The sequence below is a fragment of the Copadichromis virginalis genome, linkage group LG8, assembly GCF_057382275.1.
Source record: "Copadichromis virginalis isolate Kocher_CV1m ecotype Utaka linkage group LG8, C_Virginalis_male_GT1.1, whole genome shotgun sequence".
Taxonomy (NCBI): Eukaryota; Metazoa; Chordata; class Actinopteri; order Cichliformes; family Cichlidae; genus Copadichromis; species Copadichromis virginalis.
In genome coordinates this window covers 29,334,487-29,355,589 of record NC_140625.1, presented here as the reverse complement: position 1 = coordinate 29,355,589, position 21,103 = coordinate 29,334,487, and the positions used below count along the sequence as shown (strand labels likewise).

The following is a 21,103-nucleotide window of genomic DNA, read 5'->3' as shown; positions in this document are numbered from 1 at the left end:
GTCTACCGTATTTGTCTTCCGTGGTCTTTTGGTTGCAGAATCCTCAGCTTCCTTGGTTTGCACCTGCTGCCCACTGGCACAGTGGGGGTGTCCTCCCCCCTCCTCCATCTGTAGAGACACCTTTCTCAGGTGAGCCCCTGCTCTGCGGGAACTGTCTTTAAATATAAAAATACAGGCACAGTTACAGCTTTTAATCCCTGCGAGGCTTACTATTCAGGTCAAGGTTGTTGCATTACAGTTAATAAAATTAGTGCAACTGATCTTCTTTATAAGAGCAGAAATACCTTAAAAATACTGCACACAGCATATCATGGCACACACTCTGCAATGACTTCCTCAATAGTCATAAAAACACCCTATTAGGTTGCCTCATCTTATCAGCAGTACAAATGAATATGATAACAATTAATTTATGATAAAATGAAGTAGAACAGCAAATGACAGCATCATATTTTGACAAAATAGCGTCATAAAGTCTAATAAAAGGAGTAAAAACTACCAAAAAGTACCAGAGATGCACAAAAACAGGCTGAGAAGCGACTGTGGCATTAAAGGTAATAAGAATACAATAAAAATAGTCTAGTACGCTTGTTATTACTGGATAAAAGGACAAGAATGACCGTAAGATCTGAAATAACCAAGTGACATTTATTAAATAAAGACAAAAATACATAAAGTTCATGATGTGCTTGCTTACCTGTTTGTATGTTAGCTTCGCAAGTCGTACACTAAAAATCTGCCAGACAAACATTTACTTAACTTCCTGATGGACCCGCCCACACACAGGGACCGTCCCCAAAGGTTCAGACTCACAAGCCTACCCGCATCTCCCCATTATTGATCTAACATATACGTTTGTATTTGTAAAATATTACCCGGTTTTATAAAAATCCGTTTAGGTCAGTAGTTGGTTAGATAATGCAGTCTTTACAGATTCCTTCGTCTTGTTTCTGTAGGTAAAATCTTGAGAGTCCCTAAACCGGAAAGCAACCTTTTCAGTTTCGTTTCTGTCTGACTCTCTGCAAAGAAGAAACTTATGCCGCGTTCAGGTGATGATCGGAAGTTTCACTTTCAGTACCAAAACAAAGAAACCCAGCCACTGACATTATTACCGTGAATTACATCTATCTTTATTATGTTTTATTCTATAGTAAAAAAAAAAAAAAAAAAAAAAAAACTACTTCGTGACAAAAGCACAAGGTTTATTTTGAAGAAAAAGACAAAAATCACATCAAATATGTGTAATATATCCACATTATTCTCACTAAAGGATACTGCTGCTACTACTACTACTACTAATAGTATCTGACATCACTTTTTAAAAAATGAATGGATGAATGGGTATTAATAACCATGGGTAAGTATTGTTCATAACAACTTTTATTTAATGAAGCTGTGAACTTCCTGCATGTGTAGATAACTTGATTAAAATCCTGGTTAGGGGTTAAGTGAAGTAGCACTAAGGCTATTGGGCTCAATTAACTAGAAAAAATGCACAAACATACAAACACAAAAGTGATCCAAACAATAATGCGCACCGATAAAACTAAGTAAAGAAGAATCAAAACTGAAACACCACCGATGCTGACTAATTGAAGATTGTTAGAAATCCTCAATCCTTGTAGCAAATAGGCTTTTATTTTGAAAGACCATAAGAAAACCATGTCATTATTATCATCATCATCATTATTATTATTAATATTAATATTATTGACCACAACAAGTTTAAATCCATTTTGTATTCAGTCAAATATGTCGAGATCGAAGTTGATTGAAAACCAAGTTCTCAATCAACTAAATCACTGTTTTGATCTCGGTGATGTTGGGGAGACATCTGCTGGTGAAGAAGAGTATAACAACTCCTCTGGAGGAAATAGTAATTTTCCATTTATTAAAAATTAGTTAGATGCTATAAGAAGCAGCATGTTGTGATTACTATGGACTGAACAAAGCAGAAAGAGTGCCAACACAGTGCACTTTATTTATGTTCTTACTTTTGTGCTTTTGGTCCAACATCTGAGACTTTTTTGTGCAGATTCGTGTGGACTCAGTGTGGGCTTTCTTTGCTGTTATATTAACATGTGTGTTAACTCAAGCGTTAAGGTGTAAATTAAGTTTATGTTACAGTCTCTCCTTCTCAAGTCCAAGTTATAAATGTGATTTGCACCAGAAAACACAGTGAGGTGAAATATAAGACAAACATGTAACCCCGTCTCGGCCCGGCATTAACAGTATGATGCTGTATCCTCAGTCCTGTGAGCCGGCAGGTTTCTTGATTCTCCGAATTATGACCCGGCTCCTCCTTCCACTGGGCCGACCTCCAGCACCATCCGCCTCCCCTGGCAGTGACCCTGGGGGTCGGGGTTCACCTCGGAGTGGTGCAGGGCTCCTCCCTAATCTCACATCGTCCACAAAAGCCTCCACTCCATCAAACTTGGTCGTGAGCTCAGCGAGACGCTCCTTCAGGGAGTTGAACTCTTTGTAAAGATCTCCCAGAGCTTCTGACAGAGGCTGGATCCTGAAAGAACACAAAGAAATTAAAGTGTTTTTTTCCTCTCCAACAGTTTCAGTTTTATATTCCTTCTCTGTGCCCTCTTTTTGTCTCTCCTCTTTCACCTCTTGGTTGTGGAAAGCAGTGTCCAAGTACATTAGTCCATGTAAGAAGAAGGCCCCGATGAGTTCATGGCCTCAGTCGCTACTTTGAAATCACACTGAATACCAAATGTTAATTTAAAAAAATAATTGTGGTCACATTTAGAAGAAAATAGATACAGATATAGAAAGATATACTTTCTATATCTGTGCAAACCTGCTCAAATTAAAGCTGACCTTTTAATGTTACAGTTATTCTTTACATTTTGACTGATGCGCAAAGCCCGAACACCCAGACTGATGTAACTGTGCCGCAGGAGACTTAGAAAAGGCCCTAAAACAGAAAACCTCACCTGCCATAGTCGGGCAGCACAGTGTTGTGGTCATGCAGCAGCAGATCTTTGACCTGCGTCATGATGGCGTATTTCCAGTTGTCTAAAACCAGCGTGAGGTTGGCACATCCTCTGGTGTTCACTCTCTCTGCTGCAGGTGAGCAAGCCAGGAAAACAAACTTTATTATTTTCTGCTTTTGGAATTATTACATCAGCAACAACTGTACTGTACTACATGACTTCATTCATACAGGTATCATGAATTATTGTAACCTTGTAGAAAAAAGTAAAAGAAGTAAAAAAAAAAGAGGGAGGGAGAGTGGTGGGGAAGTCAGTGCAGAGCTGCAACTAATAATAGTTTTCATAGACTGTGGATGAGTTTCTCTATAAACTGGCTGGTGTGTAAAACTTGCCATGGGTGTAGATTTTAGTGGAGACGCGGATCTCCCAGGAATTATAAAACATGTTTGAAAATGAAGGAAGCAGATGAACATCAAGGGAAGGTCTTTTCTCTTCAACAGCACTTCTTTTTTAAAATAACATATAAAGTTTAAGTTCACAGAACCAATGAATCTGAGCCACAATAAAAGAGAACGAGCTCCAGTGCTAGGGATTTCTTTTTTCTTAAAAGGTCTGACTCACTGCTTCTTCAGAATAGAAAGGTTTTTGATAACTAATCCTTAACATTAGTTAAGTAGATGAGATTCTTCTTAAAAACACACAGAATCACAAAGATGCTTGAAATCCTGTTGAAAAACACCCGAGCTGCTGAATATAGCTGACAAACTGGAATCGATGATTTACCATTTACAACTTCCAGCAGATTACTTCAAAACAGAAAACAGGAAACCCTCTTGATGTGTAAACCTTCAGATCTGTTAACATTCACTCAGTATTACCAGGACAAACATTAAATGAAGAAAACTAAGAATAATTATTTGAAAACACTTCTGGTAACATTTATTCTAAGCATTATACATTAAGAAATGTATTTATTTATTTGAAATTTATTTAGTCAGATTAAAAAAACAAAAACAAACAAAAAAGTAAAATGAGCTAAAGCTCTGCTGAAAGAATGACTTTTAAAAAAGACAGGAAACAAATCTTTTTGGCTAAATGCATAAATTATGGTAACTCAACTACCAGATTTGTATGTAAAAAGAGTTTACTTGAAACTAAACATTTTCAGATGCTTAACTATAAATATCTGAATTCAGTTTCATTTAAATGCTAATATTCTATATTTTAATGGTTATTTGTGCTCCAAAGTGTGATCAGGTCATGCTTAACATTCTATGGAAAATATAAATATAACCAGCAGTAGAGTTTTCCTCTCAAAAAGCTCCCTGTAACGCCGAGCTGATAACACTGAGCTGTTAAACTTGCCTTCATTCCTGTAATCCCACTCCGGTCTCCAGCTTGTTTTCTGTCTCTGAGCGATGCACAGAGCTGCAGACAACACGATCAGAACTCCAGCGATTCTCATCCTGATGAAAAAAAGCCCAACAACACACAAATGAACCCCTGAGAGCTCTCAGTCACCGAGTGTGAGGCCATGAAGGAAAACAGCAGTCGAAGTAGTTAACGTGTAGGAAACCCACCTGTTCTGGCAGTCAGAGGTAAAACAAAGAGATCTGGATAAAACTGATGCTTTTTAATCTGAAGCAGAGGGAGGATCTTCAGTCCTCACTCCCATCAGCCGGAGCATCATATATCAGGATTTCACAGTGGAGGGAAACCTGCTTTCTATCTCTGTTAACTCTTACGTTTGAGGGGTCAAAATAACAGAAGAAAGAGGGTTGCATAACCTCAAGCTTAGAAACAATATTTAATGAGGCAGAAAATGTTGAGAGGAGCATATGTAAAAATGTAAAAGCTGGAATATGATCTCAGTCCTTTGAGAGCTTCAGCAGAGCTCTTTGATGTTTTAAGGTCAGCTTAAAAATTCCTGCTCTTCATCTGCTGTCCATGTGAGCTCACAGGAGACCAGCCAGACCCGGATCGCCTCCACAGGGTCTAATCATGGCAATTAAACACAGTCAGCATTTTATCTGCATGTAAACATACCACTTCATATCATGGGAATTCACTGAGATGCCTTCATGGTGACATAAATATGTTTTAATGTGTGGAAATAATAAACCAGTTGATACCTAGTTATAAAATAACGTCTAACGCTGGCCTGTTGTTCACAGGCCAGCAGACTCATGTTAATTCTTCACGAGCGCCATAGAGCAAGACATGGCTATCTTCCCAGGTCTGCCTTCAGGAGGGGCTCCCAGCGAAGTTCTCCTGCCTGGCTTCACTGACGGTTTTCCAGCAGTCACCAGTCATGCAGAAGTTGCAAAGGCCCGAGCTAGAAGGTAAAGCTTTCCATTTACCAGTAGACTGATGCTCTAACCCTCACATATGACCATGAGCTCTGAAAGAATGATGTCACAAATGAATTTTAAATTATTTTTCTCTGAAAATGTATGGTGTCACCGTTTCTTCATCTCGGGAGGCAGCTGAGGTGGTTCAGCATCTGATCAGGATGTAATACTTGGAGAAAACCTGTCATCTGGCCTGGGAGCACATCAGGATCACTGAGGTGTACGTGGAAAATGTTGCAGAGGAAAAAGATTCCTGAAAGGCTCTGGATAAGCCTGGTGCCACTGAAAAAAATGAAGCATAGATTCATCCTCCAGAGATCGATTTACGTTGAACCAGGCAGACCAACAAAGCAAAGACAGCATTTTTCCATCAACTCCTTTTTTATTGTTTCAAATCCAGGTCAACACCATACAACTTTCAGGGTCCTCAGTTAGCTCTGTGGAAAGTGAGGAACGGCTGCAAGTCCAAGAGCATGCTTGCTCAGCAAACGGCCCCCGGGTCAATACAAAAGGAAAAGGTCACCGCTGTCTGTCAGCATGACATCAGAGAAATCACGCTCAGGAGGGGCGATAATGATACCACCGGGCAAAAAGAAAAGAACTCAATCTACAACTAAAAATATATCCTCACTCCATCAATGGAATTACCGTCTTACAAAGAAGCACACGTCTCATAAATAGCAGGAATCTGGCGCCCACGACTCGTCCTCTGACCTGAAGAGCCCTATTTTCAAAAGCTGCAGTTCAACTCTACAGTACTGATTACTGATTTCATTAATGTGGACCATTGTTGGGGCAAAAAAAAAAAAAGTGTTGAGGTGGGGAAAAAAGAAACACCCAAACTAAACCTATAAGGTGGCAACAAAAGATGGACGGAGCTTATGGCCATAGAAGCGCTGCCTTAAACCTGCATTCTCTGTAATGGCCAGCAGGGGGCGACTCAGAAAGACTTCCATATATATAGAAGCTCCATGGATCTAAAACCTGATTAAGCAGTTTTCTGCTGATTGTTTGAGGTCTTCTTGAACACGTGATGCTCATTTAGGAAGTTTTGTTTGTTATTAGAGTCACAAACAGATTACACAAGTCCCTTTCAGTTTCCAGATGCAAATGTTGCAGCAGAGGAGACCCTCAGCTGGGACTTAAATATTGTGGCTAGGTCCATCTTTTATGTACAGTCTGAAGATGGTGTACATTAGCTACTGTGCAGCTTTATGGTGTTTGTGTCCCTTTTTAATGCATTAAACAGGTCAAAACATCCAGAAGTACTAGAAAAATGCAAAGTCGTGAAAGCTAACGTTGGCCACATGTGTCAAACTCCCCAAAATTCCCTTTAAACAACACTATTAACAAAAAACATCAGTTGGTTTTGTTTTTTTGCTTAGATGTTAGAGAAGATTTGAGCACCGCATGTTCACCAGAACAAAGGAGGGTTTTTTTCTTATGATGCTATGTCTTGGTCCCAATATTTGATGCAGAAATAAAATTGAAAACTATCGTCATAAATCAGCGATGGTCAGACTTTTAAGGGTATTTTTAACAGGTACTGGGAATTTTCCGAGCGCCACAAACTTCCCTTTACTTCCACAGATCCTCTTTTACAGCCGATATCTCTGCCGGTGTAAGCAGGTAAAATACAGGTGGACTGATTTCAAAAATCACTAATACACCCAAAGCTTTTCCTGCTATAATACTGCAAAGTAATTTGCTGTAAATTGGATGAACAGACTCTGGGTTTAACGTGGATTTTGGGAGGTGGTGCCATCTAGTTTGCAGGTTTAAATTGGGTGTTTCTCCCCCCCCCGTGTTCACCTGCGACCCCTCGCACACAGAGTGATTAAGAAGAAAAGAAAACCTGCAGGGGACCATCAGTGGAGGAACATCAGTTCTGCCCTGGCTGGCAGGCAGGGAGGTGAAAGTGGCGAGCACCGGTTGTTTCTAAAGCACCTCACGGATGATACTCTGCGAGTCGGTGAAGAGAACGATGAAGGCGGGTGGTTGTCCTGGGGATGTAGTTTAACAGAGACACAGAACATACAGCTGATAAAATAAGAAGCTACATATTGTGCCTGCTCGAGTTCAAACCACCAAATTCAAACGCTACAAAAAACCAGCAACACAAAAAAACAACTTTAGGCTCATTCAAAAAAAAAAGGGCGATCATCACCAACGTGTTCGATCAGAGGAGGGCGTCTTTTCAAATTTAATACTGAAAATAGAAACTCTATTTAAGTGGGATTACTCTGCAGCTCGTAGCATTTCCAGGTCTGAGCTTTGACTGATGATTGTACTTTAAGGGGCTCATCAAAGAGACCTATGAAAACCTGACGGAGCCGAGCCCACTCTGAAGATTCAAAATGTTAAAGTATACGCTACAATCTGATAAAAAACAAAAAAGAAAAATGCTTAATTAAATTAACAGTATCAACTCTTAAATGTATTTATACACAGCAAGATTTTCCAGAAGACATGTGACAGTGAGCGGGGCACTGGTGTGAGAAAAAATCCAAACACTCGAGTCTTCGCTGTTGTCCTGAGTCACAGCAGGATGTTTGAGCCGAGGAGGGCGGCGGGATTATTTGAGGGAAAGGGGTCTCAGCCACAGAGTGCTTTATCTAAAATGTATTCTGCCTCTCAGAAAAGCAACAGTGTGAAGGGATACAAACCAAAAAAAAACCTCTGATTCAACTTTATTTTGACTCAGTGAAATTGATGTAAACGAGCAAATCCCACTGCACGTCACAGCAGCCTGTGAGATGGGAAGGGCAGAGGCTTCGACGTGAGGCGAGAAAAGAAAAGATCGCTGACGCCGTCAGAGTCTCGCAGCTGGTCCTGGTGCAGTGACTGAGCTCGATCGGTGAAGGGTGTGGAAGCAGGGCCGAGGGCGAAGGGTTTTAACTGCGGGGCAGGCTGCACATTTCACAGTGCTCAGTGCCGGGCTGGTTCATGAAGGTACAGTGGAGGCAGGACCACATGGCGGAGGAGGAGGCAGGAACCGAGGGGCCGCCCATGGCCCCGTAATCCAGAGAGCTGGAGGGCTGCCCACCCACTGTACCTGGAAGGACAGCAGAGGAAAAACAGGATATTACCACAGTGAAGAGTAGAAGTGGTTTTATGCAGCAGCCTCTCTGGGAAGATATGCCGCCATCTTTTCTCTGATCAACAGCTGAGTGGACCTACACCTTTATGAGCATTCCCACTACAGGAAGCTACTCTGCAGGGACTTCTTTCAGGGTGATTTTCAGGAGCTGATTGGTTAATCCGATCATGCTCATGGTGGCACCAGCAGTCTATTTAAACTAGTATTAAAATAAAACTTTCTACAGATGTTTAGATGCATTTCACATTTCCTGCACAAAGGCAGAGTAACACACAGTCAACATCCTCCTAGAAACACATCTGTCCTCTCACTCTTAAAGCATCTTATAATTAACTTGTCACTTGAAATAAGGTTGAAAAAGCTACCACCATCTTTGCTGTTTCTTCTCCTACAGACTTCCATTCAGGATTCTTTCAGTAATAAGTGGATATAAGTGAGTCAGCTGAACAGCTGAAACAGTATCCAGATATAACATCTGTTTGGTTCTTTACTCCCTGTTTTTAAACTGAAACCTAAGTCTTGTCTATAGATGTTAAAACAGTTAACAAGAACACCAAGATAAGGAGTTACAAGCTAACTTAGTATTAACAGGGCGTCACCTTAGACACAGCTTGTAATACACTGGTGGAAACCTGGAAAATTACAGGTGGTAACGGTGGAGAGGTCACAAGCAGGCAGAGTTTATTTCTGTGGTCTTCTGAGTTAAATAATCCCCAATAATCTGTTTACTAATGAGCTCAAATCAGCAGCACACACCATCTGAGTGATTTTCCACTTTATAGAAATGTCTGCAGCTTCTTTCCTCCTGCTGCAGTTCAAAGTCAGTCCAGAGACACATTCGTTTTTTAACCATAGTAAATTATTCATATTTATTAGTAATATTTAACACCAACCATATCAAACACACGTGTGATCGAACATTTTTTGTGCAGTCATGGTTTATTTGAGGCGCTCTTTAGAAAGAGCATGTAAGCTTAATAATGAGCTGCAGTTTAACATGGTGGAGTCTATCTGCAGGAAAAGACTCACCCGGGAGGCAGCTGGTTATGTTGCTATATATTTATGGTTATGTGCAGATGAGAACCTTATGAAATGTACCATCAAGACACCAAGTTTACAGGCCGTCAAAAACAGAATTTAAATCTGTGGTTCATATAAAAACCTGACTTACTGCACAGCTGCTCGATGGTGGCCCACTGCTCAGACTTCTTCCAGGTCTGTGCCAGATCCTCATTAGAAGTCTTCACTGCTTCAAGTAGCAGCCCGATGCTGTCCTGCAGATACAAACACAAGCTTTCATCTATCTGCTGAAAATTATTCAAGATGCTGAGGAGTTAAAAGCAAAAACAGTACACCAGAGAGTTTATGTTTGGCAAGTCTGTGCTTTATGTAGGACATCCAAATCTGATCAAGCGGTTCATTACAGAAAAACAATGTTTGCGACCGTCGTGATGGGCCGGTTTGAAAATGAGCAGAAAGGTCTGAGTGAAAACATCCTTGGAGGAGTAACTACTTCCAGACTGGAGAAGAATGCGGTCCAACCCATCATCTGCATTACAAATGGGAAACAAATGAAAACCTGAAAGCGTCAAGGCTTTGAACTTACTCTCAGAGGCATGACTTCATTGGTGACGAGGAAGAGGAGAAGATGAAAGTCTGACACGATGTTCAGGAATGATGTGGAGGTGCACTGAGACAGGTATGTGGCTAAACTGTGAAAATCCTGCAAACAAACAAGATGAATTATTAAACCACACCTTCACAGTCAGTCACTCAGGCATGTCCACACAGTTTCCAGCATGGCTGCTATTTTTAAATTCACTGTCTGAGAGTTCCTTTCTAAACACTTATGCCGTGCACTCTGTGATTTTACCACAACACGGGAGATGAAGAGTGTTTTCAGCTATTGGATTTTGTTGTTCCCTGCTTGCCCACAACCTCCACTGTGGGTTGTCTGGAATGCCAGATTTGTGATGGATTCTTCAGTGTCTCTGCTATCTGTAGAAGATAGCCACACTACGGACGGACGAGCGACTGTCTTTATGCATTAACGTGAAAACAGTACAAAGACGAAGGGGATGAGAGATAAGTTAAATTTCCAAACACCCATTTCCCAAACTGGGACCATCAATCCTCTCCTTAAACCAAATACTTTGATGGCCTTTTTATACCTTGTTGAATCGGATGAGGGAAATACAAGCTCATGCTGACAGTACTTACCTGTGTCTCTCCAAGAATATCCCGGTTTTCAATGGGAAAGCGTTGCGAAGAAGAAAAGGTATACTGGGGGTCCTTTGGAAAAGTTGTGGTTATCTGCGAAGAAAATAATATTTCTCTATACAAGTTTTCCAGAAATTTAGTGTCAGAATATAGTTTGCTGCACTAAAGTAACAAAAAGTATTATTAAAAATACTCACATCTATAATAAGATACTCCACGGGAAGAGGTCGAGCTAGAAACGTGACATCATTTCCAAATTTGTCTTTGTCCTGTTGGATGTGAAAATCAGACAAATCAATCTCAACATCTGGATGAGCTGATAAGTAACATCTAACCCCAAAATAAGTACCTAATATTTATTTTTTTCTTAAACATGCACACTTCATCACATCAGAGCTTTTTTTATACGCCATCTCACCTTATAGAAGACGTCTGGTACATACTGCTCAGGGCTCGACTCTTGAGCGTAGCCCAGCTCGGGAGCGTCTTTGCAGGGCAGTAGGCACTCGTCTCTCACCAGAGCCATGCACTGATTGGACACCTGATATCCTTCAAAGTGCACCTGGTTATCTGGACCACCTGCACATAAAACAGCACAGAGAAATATAAATAAATAATAATAAATAAATAATAACCACTCGCCGAAAAACAAAAATATTATTTCCATTGCAAATAAATTAAGGATGGTGATGATTTTAAAACTAGTCTTGCAAAGGCAACTGCCAGTCACTAACAAAGGCCCACGTTAGGAGAGCTGTGCAACAATCACAAGACTATCAAGAGAGCCAAAGACAGCAGTGACATGTGATGTGCTGTATAAAGTGGATCAGGTGATCAGGGATCCTGAGATAAGCCAACCATCAATAATCCACAGGTTCCCCTGAGAACCTTAAGCGTTTCACCCTTTGTCAGTAGATGTTGCTAACTGAATGCTCGATTTTTTAGTCACCTTAGCAGCTCAAGCTGAACTAAACAAAGTGATTTTGAGCTGTTTAAGTTCTCCTTAAATAGCTTTCTATTCATCCAGTTTACCACAAAATGTAATCTTTGACAAAGCCAGAATAAAGTCAATCTTAATAAGCAAGGACAACCTGATGAGAAGTTAAAAATATCAACAGAGAAATCATGCACACTGCAATAACACTATAGTGTGTAAAACACTGAGTGTGTAAAGTCTGTTTAGCATTACACATGCAAGTGATTTACAAACAGTAAAACAGATGGACTTCGCCCCTGCTTGCTGCGAGATGCGTAGCCATGACATCAGCTTTGGCTGCCGGGGCCTCACTCATGCAAATAAAAGTGTTGAGGTCACTGCTGGGTGTTTTCTTGGAACAAATACAAAAGGCGGTGAAAACATTCATGCCTGATCCCGCACAACGTCTGGCTCCTCTGGCTTCAAATGGACGCACATGTTTTAAGTCGTAGTTTAACACTTGACAGACCTTACAGTAAAGCTGTAAACTGAACACCTAAACCAGTTTCCTTAAGATTGTAAGAGTTCTATGGATATATGAAAGGAGAGGCTACAACATGCTGAGTGTTGCATTCTGGGATGTGCAGATTAATGAATGATTTAAGTCTGTTTAGATCAGGGGGTGGGGAACTCCAGGCCTCGAGGGCCGGTGTCCTGCAGGTTTTAGATCTCACCCAGGGTCAACACACCTGAATCAAATGATTAGTTCATTATCAGACCTCTGGAGAACTTCAAGACATGTTGAGGAGGTCATTTAGCCATTTAAATCAGCTGTGTTGGATCAAGGACACATCTAAAACCTGCAGGACACCGACCCTCGATGTCTGGAGTTGGACACCCTGTATTAGACTGACCCAAATAAATTGTCAAGCAGGTTTCTAGGCTTGAGGTAATCTGTGATTGAACCACAAACTTAACTATACCCAGAGTTGCACCAAATCACTTTTTTTTTAGCCTGCTGAAGTGTGACCTGCAGATACTGAATGTTTTTCTAAGGTCTATAACCGACAGCAGATACAAACAAAAAGAAATGATTAAACTTTACGACTTCCCCCAAACTGCAGTACGCTACTGGCTCTGACGGAAACAGCTCAAAAATAAAGGGCTCTGCTATTTGAAAAACATACAAATACGAAATAAAAATCCAGTTGCATGAGTTGCTGTGTGCCCACCTTTACCTGAAATATTTTTCTACAGGTGTGGTAGATTTATATGACCAAAAAAAAAAAGGTTATCTACCTGCGTAATTGTCCAGTATGTTTATAACTTCAGCAGATAAGAGGACATCGACCACCTTCTGCTTTTCACTACATAATTTTCCATGTTAACGACAAGTTAGGGTGTGACGTGAGGATTTGATGCCACTGTGTTCCCATTGGAAAAGCCAAAAGGACATTTTGGGAAGAGATGCTTTTTTGTGGTTTATGATCAAGTAACCATGCCTGCATTGATAAAGTAATGAAGAAAATGTTCCCCTGTTTCTCATTCATAAACCACTCACAAGAAAAAAAAAAGGAACAGTACCAACCTGTCGCGACCACAGTCACAAATTTGGATCCAAAGTGTCCGTCTCGAGAAAGTCTGCAGGGGTTTGAATGTTCATTCTGGAAGTATCCCGCTGTGATGCACTCCTCCGCGCTCAGGTAATACGAGTCCTAACACAAGTAAGGACATTAAGGATACACAGAGGAAAACACCACAATTAAGACTAACAGATCATCTTTGAGTCAGATGGATCCTCACGCTGTTTCTCGAGTAGCGGACGGTGCCTATCCTCGTATCCTCAGACAGCAGGTCCGTGAAGATCCACCCCACCTGCAGAACAAGCAAACATAATAATGTCCACTCATAAGATTATCTGCTCGAATATTCAGCGATTTTACATGATGTAACAAAACTATAAGTTAAACTCAATTCTCAAAGTTTCATCTTTTTATCCAAATGGAACAAAAACAGCCCTTAGATAAACAAAAACCACAAGACACCAGGTGATATGCAAAAAACACATACACATGCAAGGATTAACATCACTGCATACGCCCGAGTCTTGAAGTTTAAAAATATTTTTGTGCTTCTTCAACCTTTCAAAATAAATTTGTATTTCTCAATACTCCAAATATCCCTGCATGATTTTCTCCCACCACACTAACACATCATTACAGCAACAGCATGCGTCTCCCCATCGCTGTTCCCGTTTTACACGTGAAGGTCACCGTGCTTCACAGTACCAAACACATGATATGTGAGCCACTAAACAGCGGTGACAGATGACTGACAGCTCCAAACACCGAGCTACACCTGATTGGACATACGCCTGCCTGTGCTGTGCCCTCTGAGATATCAGACTGAAACCAAGCTCCATAGAAAGCTTTCTATTAACTTACCACCACGATTACAAAAATAGCCCAATATGAGCTAAAAACAGTGCAGAGAAAGGTATTTTTGAAACTGTCATTAAAAATAATCCATTTCAGGACTTTCATTATTTTACTGTCATGTTTTTAATCTTAGGCTGACCTCTGACAGGCCTTACAGATGTTATTTAATTAAAGAGATTTTCATAGAAAATCTGCAGCTTTAACTGAAGAAGTGCTGGAGTCAAGAGGGTGGGTGGGGATAGAGATCACAATAGCCAAACTAACTCGACTTCTGGGGGACAATTGTGGTCAGGCATGTTATGTACTGCCTGTTTTGAGTACACCCTTAAGTTTCATGTCAGATTTTTCTCCCTGGTCATCCATGCCCCACTTGCAGCAACAGGCTAATCAGGGTCATTTAGGTGTCTTGAGCTCTCTGACAGACTCCAACTCGACACTGACAGTAGTCCCTTTAGTAGCTGGAAGGCCACTCTACCAGGAGAACTAGTACTGAGCACAGTAAAGCTGCAAAGCAGAACAAGGACGTCTGCCAGCTGCAGCCTAAGTGGTGGAGTTGGAATCCATTCACTGGATTAACGTCTGACTGTAGAGGCATCTATTTTTTGTATATATGTGCATGCATATAGTTCTGCCTGTATGCAAACATGAAAGCAATGTGAGGTCAAACAGAGCACTGAGGGGAAATCAAACCCAACCTTGCACATGCCCAGTTTGGCAGCAATCTCGTCCACGGCTGCAGCTTTGGGATCATCCAACAGTTCCAGGCTGTTCTGGGTGGCATTCTGAAACACAGCCGAGAAAAACAGCATAGTTTTAAATGCAGTTAATGCTCAGTGAGGACTTTAACCTTATTGAGCAAATAAACTAAGACACAATTTCACTTGCAGAGCAGAATCAGGCAGCAATACGCTCAGTGAGAATGTCCCACCTGTGGGGGTTCGTAGATGGCAGCCACTTCCGCTCTGATGCCCAGGGGGATGTCTGTGTGCTCCGTGTATCTGCCGTACAAGTACCCCATCCTCTGACTGCCCGTCTTCCTCCAGAAGTCCAAGAAGCGGTCAGCAATGGTGTGGTTCTCAAACATGATGTTGTCTACATGTCTGTATTTCTGGGGGGGGGAAAGAAAAACTACATTCACATACACGGTGTGATACTCAGGACTGTTGTTTGGTTTTTTTAGACATGGATCAAGTTTCTTTGAAGATGTGGAAGCAGCCGCTCAGGAGGAGTCTGCATGCTAAAATATACTTGGGGATTAAATTCCCAGTGTTGCTCAGCACTTTGTACTGAAGCTAACTGTAATGTACACCTGCCATTTAATGCGCCTGAAACTTTTACTGTGATCTAAATTATTAACAGGGACAGAAAACATTACATATGTGTGCAGTATTAAGCAAATAGGCACATTTTCAGTAAAACAGCTGCAGAGTAATCCAATCCATTCATTTTCTAAACCACTTCAGGGTTCTGGAGCTCATTCCATCTTTCATATGGTGAAATATGGAGTACTCCCAGGACAGGAAGGTTCGCTTCAAGTATTTTCGGTGTCATATTTACTGATAAAAGAAGTAAACGAATATTTCTCCCAACACTTGTTACCGTGACATACCTGTCTGTTCAATGTGATGGCACTCGGCTGGCACTTGGTGCAGATGCCTTCCGGCCAGGGAGGGTGACCCTCGCAGCCTGACTTTATCTTACAGCTGATGTTCTCCAGAGCAGCAAACTTCCCCCTGCAGGAGATCAGAACAGTGTCAGAGTCTGACATTATGAGCAACCAAACTGGAAAATTAAAAACAGCTCCTCACTTATCAGCGCCACCCGTCAGCTTGCGAAGGTATGCGTGGAATGACATGTGCTTCACTGGTGGGTCGAGGTGATTCAGGTAGTCTTCGTCAAAAGGCTGGAATCAGAAGAAACATGCTTTATAGCCCTAACATTGATCATTTAAGAAACAAAGCACAGGAATGAAATATCTTACCTCTAGCGGTACACAGTGCACACACTTCCCAAGGGCACCATGGCGACATCTGGAACAAGAAAAGAATGATTAGGTATCCAACATCTGCACTGAGGTCAGATGTGTGCAGCTGGTCCTCTTCCTTACAGCTGCGGATCTCTGTTTCTGTAGATCTTGCCATCTTGCTTGGCCAGATACTGATCGATCTCATCTTCCTGGACCTGGGGCGCTGAAAAGGACCGGGGGATCATGGAGGACGAAGAAGAGGACGAGACGGATGGTAGTGACGAAGATGTGTGAGGGGTGGCCGTGTCCATAACCTCCCCGGAGGAGGTGGAGGATTCTGAAGGGAACAAAAACAACATGTCCCCATGCCTACAAAACACGAGAGAGAAGAATAAGATGATTAAAGCTGTGGAGGTCGACAAAGAAGACAGTATTTCTGGGAACCAACACTCCCCGGAGAGGCAAGAGTGAAATTCAGACTCTAATTAAAGGTTAAAGTCTGTTTGTTTCTACTTACTTGATCTTAAGAAGGCTGAGGGTTTTGTTCTGGGATACGAGCTCTCCGGTTTTGTTGCGGTTCAGATAAACCGAAAACCCATTAGAGTTGAACCCAAATTCTTTGGCCACCTGTGGGAGAAGCAGATACCGGATTTTGACAAGAATATCGATACGACACACATTTCATATAGCCTGGAACAAAAACATTGATAGCCATCAAGACACTTTAAATTCATCATTAAGCATAAACGTCAAAGCCTTGTGCTGCCGGGAGTGAATTCTTATCACATGTGCTGGTTCTTGTGTAAAGACAGTTTGCTCTTGAAAAGATACCAATCACTCAAAGCAGATTAGCAAAGAGCGTCAGCCTGGAGGAACACCTCTTTATGGTTGGCACTCTGAGCGGATCGAACAGGAGGGTCTCCCTCGTAGCACTTTTACATCACATCATGTAACTGTAATACACTCAGTGGGATGCTGATCATTTCCCTGTGTGGGCCTTTTTTCCACATACATGCATTTTAAGATCTGATAAAGAGGCTTTAGAACCAAAGGAAACTTCCACAAATCCAAATAGTTGACTCTAACCTGTACTGATGGTTAAAACAAAAAAAAAAAAAAAAACCAAAAACTTACATATTGGGTTGTGTGAAAAAAAAAAAAACAAGTTATTTTTGGTATTCTGTGTCATTCTATAAACACTGTTTTACTTGAGACATGTTGCGCTGCATATTTTGCACCTTGTTACGTTTACTAGTTACAGACAGAGGAGAAAAATACTGACTTCAAATCTGATTAGTCTTTAATGGCTCTCTTACATGAAATATACTGAACTGATAACTGGATTTCACTAGAATTTTGCTAAACACCAATATTTTATTTCCTCACTTTGAGGAAGAAAGTGGCATTGATCCGGTGCACTCCAGAACTCTACACCTATGTCTGAAAAGTACTATGTCCACACTAATAAAATTAGCAGAGAACAGAAGAGCAGTGAGAAGCATAGAGGTTGTCTGGGGATCACTTTTCTCATGACACACCAAAAGAACAGCGTAAGATCTCATCACTATGGGAAAAGTACACAATCAGACATTGTTTTCAGCTCCTCTCTTTTCTGTCTGGCTCATAGCTGCATTTCAGTACGGAGTGAAAACTTTCCATTGAATTGCAAGCTACACAGTCCTGCCTTAACAAATGCATTTTGATGAGGTGCTGCTGCAGTGCTCTGTCTGCGTTATATGCTTCTATTTTAGGCTTTTCATAGACAGTGATTAAAATGCAAATGTAATTATTTCCCATCCTCATGTGTAAAATTGAAGCATAACAGAGAAAATTTACCCAGAAACAGAGGGGAAAGTGGCTCTTAAGTCCTTTGGTAAGTGAGACTTGTATAACTTGGGAGTAATACCATTGGTCAGCTTTACTATAAGTCTTACGGTGCCTTATTCTTACCTCACACTGTATTTTACCACGTTTGTTGTCAATTTGCTAAAACTTCCTATTTTTGCTTTGCTGACTCTTGTCACCTGAATACCTGATATTTTACCAATCAAGCAGATCACTTCATTTTTTATTGTCATTTCACCGGCTTCTGTCCTTTTTGGTAAAGAAGGTCTTTAGATTTAAAGTTTTAACTTACAGTTCATGTTTGCAGGTCTTCAAATTCACATCTCTGAAGCCTGTTTGTGTCAGCCAAACTTCTTGAAACACCAAAGGGCGTTCACAGTCCTGCAGAGTTGGACTGACATCAGATTAGGAGTTGTCCAAATCTGATGTGAGTCCAGCTCAGCAGTGATTCACCACTGGTGCAAATGTTGGGTTCAACATTACCAGACAGCTGTAAATGGATACAGGAATTTCCTGTATTTTATGCACTAGATTTGGGGAAGTGGATTAAATTATTAACAGGCCTTCAGTAAAATTCAAGTCCTATAAAAAATAGATTATCTGCTTTTATCTGTGCCTTCTGTGATGTGAAGCAATGCCTGGACTCTAAAACATCAAACACAATCCACAAAAACGCACAGGAGCGGTGAAGGACCGACCTGCTCTGTTACTTCCTACACAGCTTCATGCATGTACAGGCACAAGAGGAGGAAAAAAACAAAACAAAGCCCACACACAACACATAACACTCCTGTACTGATTGAAAGATAAAACATTTTCTAATCAATTTTCTTTGTGGAAAAAATAAGAGGCCTCCACAGGTTTTCAGTGTACTGTGGAAATAACGTACAGAAGGCTTGGATCCAGTTCTGGTGTGGAGGAAAGCAGAGAGTGGGAAATTCTTTGCTTTTTTGCCAGCACATGACCGATGTGACACAACAGATAAATATCAGCTACTGATGCGGATAAATGCCATCTTACTTGCTGATATGCCAATATCAGCTAATGACTATATTTGGTTCATATATCAGTACATCCTTATGATTGACAGTATTAACATGACTAGCATATCATAGCCCTTTGGTTTAAAAAGACCTGTTTTGAAGCATCAAGAATAACATTCCTGCTGTTTTGGCCACAAGTAACTGCATGTGATGGGTCTAATAACCACTGAGAGAGCTGATAATCTCCCCTTTTGAAACATGGTGTCACCAAACGGTCAAAACAAAAAGTTGCTTTTTTCCCAGATTTCTATTGGATCAAAGTCTTTTTGCAACTATACTGTGGCTTTCAGATAGCCTTTCATTCTTCCAGCCAGAAAACTGTGACCATTTTATTTTATGTCTATTATTCTTACTTAATTTTACAATGCATAGCAATTTAAAACAATGTGGCACCACTGTACCCTGAAGGCAGCAAACATGGGTAATCTTTGTGAACTGGAGATGAAGTGAGGGAGGGCGTGCAGATTAGGATGGTACTCTGAATTTTGTGACTTTTCAACTGCATGAGGACACGGTGTTACTACTTCCAGGAAAATAAATAATAAGGATGAGCTGACAAAGCCTTGAGGTGAAGGAGTGCTGGTGCCTGGCAGTTTATGGAAACACAAGCTACAGAAAATACCTGTTTCCCCTCCTTTACATCTGAAAAACCTGAGGACAACTGTTTTGAGCTCACTCTCCCTCATCTTCTCCCATGCCTTCGGAAACCCAAAGAGGTCATAAGCAGAACAGAATATGATGGCCCAGGCTTAGATGTTATTGTGTTTGTAACTGCTGGACAACTATTCACAGATCATTTTTCATTATCTTATGCAAACATCAAATAAAGCATACTATCTACAGCTGAATTAAAACTATAATGTGTTTAGAAGTCTTTAACTAAACTGTTTTCTTAGCTATCCAGTGGGTTTGTCAGCAGGGATCCTTATAAAAAGGCAGAATGGGGCTTAGGGAAGAAGACAGCAGCCATGACTAATTAAAATCCTGCATTGTTCAGAAGTCAGCCAGCACCTTCATTTAAAGGCTGAACTGACCCCCTTATACTGGACTGCCAGGCCAAACTGATAAATCCTGAGGCTGGAAACCAGCCCTTAGAGCACAGAAGAAAACAAGATGCTTGAGTGCTGTTATATTTACCACATTACCTTCTTTAAAAAAGCAGCAGCTGTCTCCCTCTTTGTAGAAGGAATTTTTTTCATCCCTTCTGGGGACTGCACCCTGATGATCTAAAGGAGGGACAGAAATAAACCCACAATTCAGCCGTTACAGTACAAGCCCGAATCCATTGTAGCATTTCAAACACCTGTCAGTCAAAACCAGGACGCAGCTCCCCCCCTTTCTGCCCCCCTCCGGTGTCAGTGTCGGGGTATTATGACAACCGTGACAGTGCAGAAAGAAAAGTCGGGTTAACGTTAGCTCATCAATCTCTGGTTTTTAGCTGCAACATGACGATGTTGACATTGAACTACTCTGGAAAGCTGTCAGTGTGTACTGGCTCATTCACAGACTAACTAAATATCACTTTCGTGGTGAATGTGCAACATCACAGCTCCCATCGTTACCGAGCTATTCGTGTTACTGTCATGCTAAAGAGCTGAAAGAATATGCCAGTCATTTTAAGCCGGCCGTTATTGTCGCTCTCCCGTTAGCCAACAATGACTCTTTTCATTCGGATGTCGTCAGCTAGCCTACTAGCTATCATATTAGCCGGCTAGCTGAACAGGCCCTGGTCACTCTTAGCTCATGTTAGCTTGCTAATGCTAGCCAAGCTAATTCTGCTGCCTCATCACTCAGGAGTCCGGCTAACAGGCTAGCTAACGTTAGCCGGAGCCCACCCGCCGCTGTACTTACAATATTATCGGCCATGCTGCTCGGGTAGGTGCGCCCGGTAGATTTGGCTTTGTTAGTGGACAGACAGGGTCAAAACAAATATTCCGTAACGCTTTTGTATATGTGTGTGTGTGTGTGTCAGCGAAACTCCATCCCGCAACTCAAACACCGGGTGTTGCACACATTAGCGCCCCCAGCGATCCCACAGCGGAGTGACCACGGTCGAAACAAAGAAACTGAGCTGGAAACAAGGGTTCCACTTTTATTATTCTTTCTTTTTCTCCCGTCAGTGACTGCCTCCCACCTGAGCCCCCCCCCCGAGTCAGATCCTTTTTAGTATTAAATATGCTGAAAGGTGGGATACAAAATCTTCCTGAGAACATTTTCAGAGATAGAGGCTCACTACAGCATGTTTGAGCCCTCCTTGTAAGTGCACAACGTTATCTTAA

At 41.4% G+C, this 21,103-nt stretch overlaps 3 protein-coding genes across 3 annotated transcripts in view; all 3 read right to left on the bottom strand.

Moving 5' to 3' along the window:
• rnf213b (ring finger protein 213b) overlaps positions 1–760 on the bottom strand; it is a 35,242-nt gene extending 34,482 nt beyond the window's left edge. Inside the window, exons 1-2 of the mRNA XM_085467055.1 lie at positions 698–760; positions 7–155 (exon numbers count right to left, since the gene is read on the bottom strand). Of these exons, the coding sequence (XP_085323181.1) occupies positions 7–108 (102 nt within the window). The 5' untranslated portion in view covers positions 109–155; positions 698–760. The remainder of the gene's footprint in view (positions 1–6; positions 156–697) is intronic.
• A 439-nt stretch (positions 761–1,199) lies between these two features.
• Positions 1,200–4,954, bottom strand: LOC146703682 (uncharacterized). The gene is made up of 3 exons (XM_085467056.1): positions 4,311–4,954; positions 2,946–3,075; positions 1,200–2,518 (listed from the first exon to the last, which is right to left on the bottom strand). The coding sequence occupies exons 1-3, from the start codon at positions 4,408–4,410 to the stop codon at positions 2,248–2,250; spliced, it is 501 nt and encodes a 166-aa protein (XP_085323182.1). The 5' UTR covers positions 4,411–4,954; the 3' UTR covers positions 1,200–2,247.
• A 3,015-nt stretch (positions 4,955–7,969) lies between these two features.
• nploc4 (NPL4 homolog, ubiquitin recognition factor) lies at positions 7,970–20,889 on the bottom strand. Its single transcript, XM_085467025.1, has 17 exons — positions 20,676–20,889; positions 19,970–20,050; positions 16,454–16,563; positions 16,078–16,305; positions 15,952–16,000; positions 15,779–15,873; positions 15,580–15,703; positions 14,899–15,078; positions 14,666–14,752; positions 13,336–13,407; positions 13,121–13,247; positions 11,035–11,195; positions 10,814–10,885; positions 10,617–10,709; positions 10,003–10,119; positions 9,568–9,670; positions 7,970–8,351 (listed from the first exon to the last, which is right to left on the bottom strand). Exons 1-17 carry the CDS (start codon positions 20,688–20,690, stop codon positions 8,191–8,193), a joined length of 1,875 nt encoding a protein of 624 aa, XP_085323151.1. The 5' UTR covers positions 20,691–20,889; the 3' UTR covers positions 7,970–8,190.
• Positions 20,890–21,103: the final 214 nt, after the last annotated feature.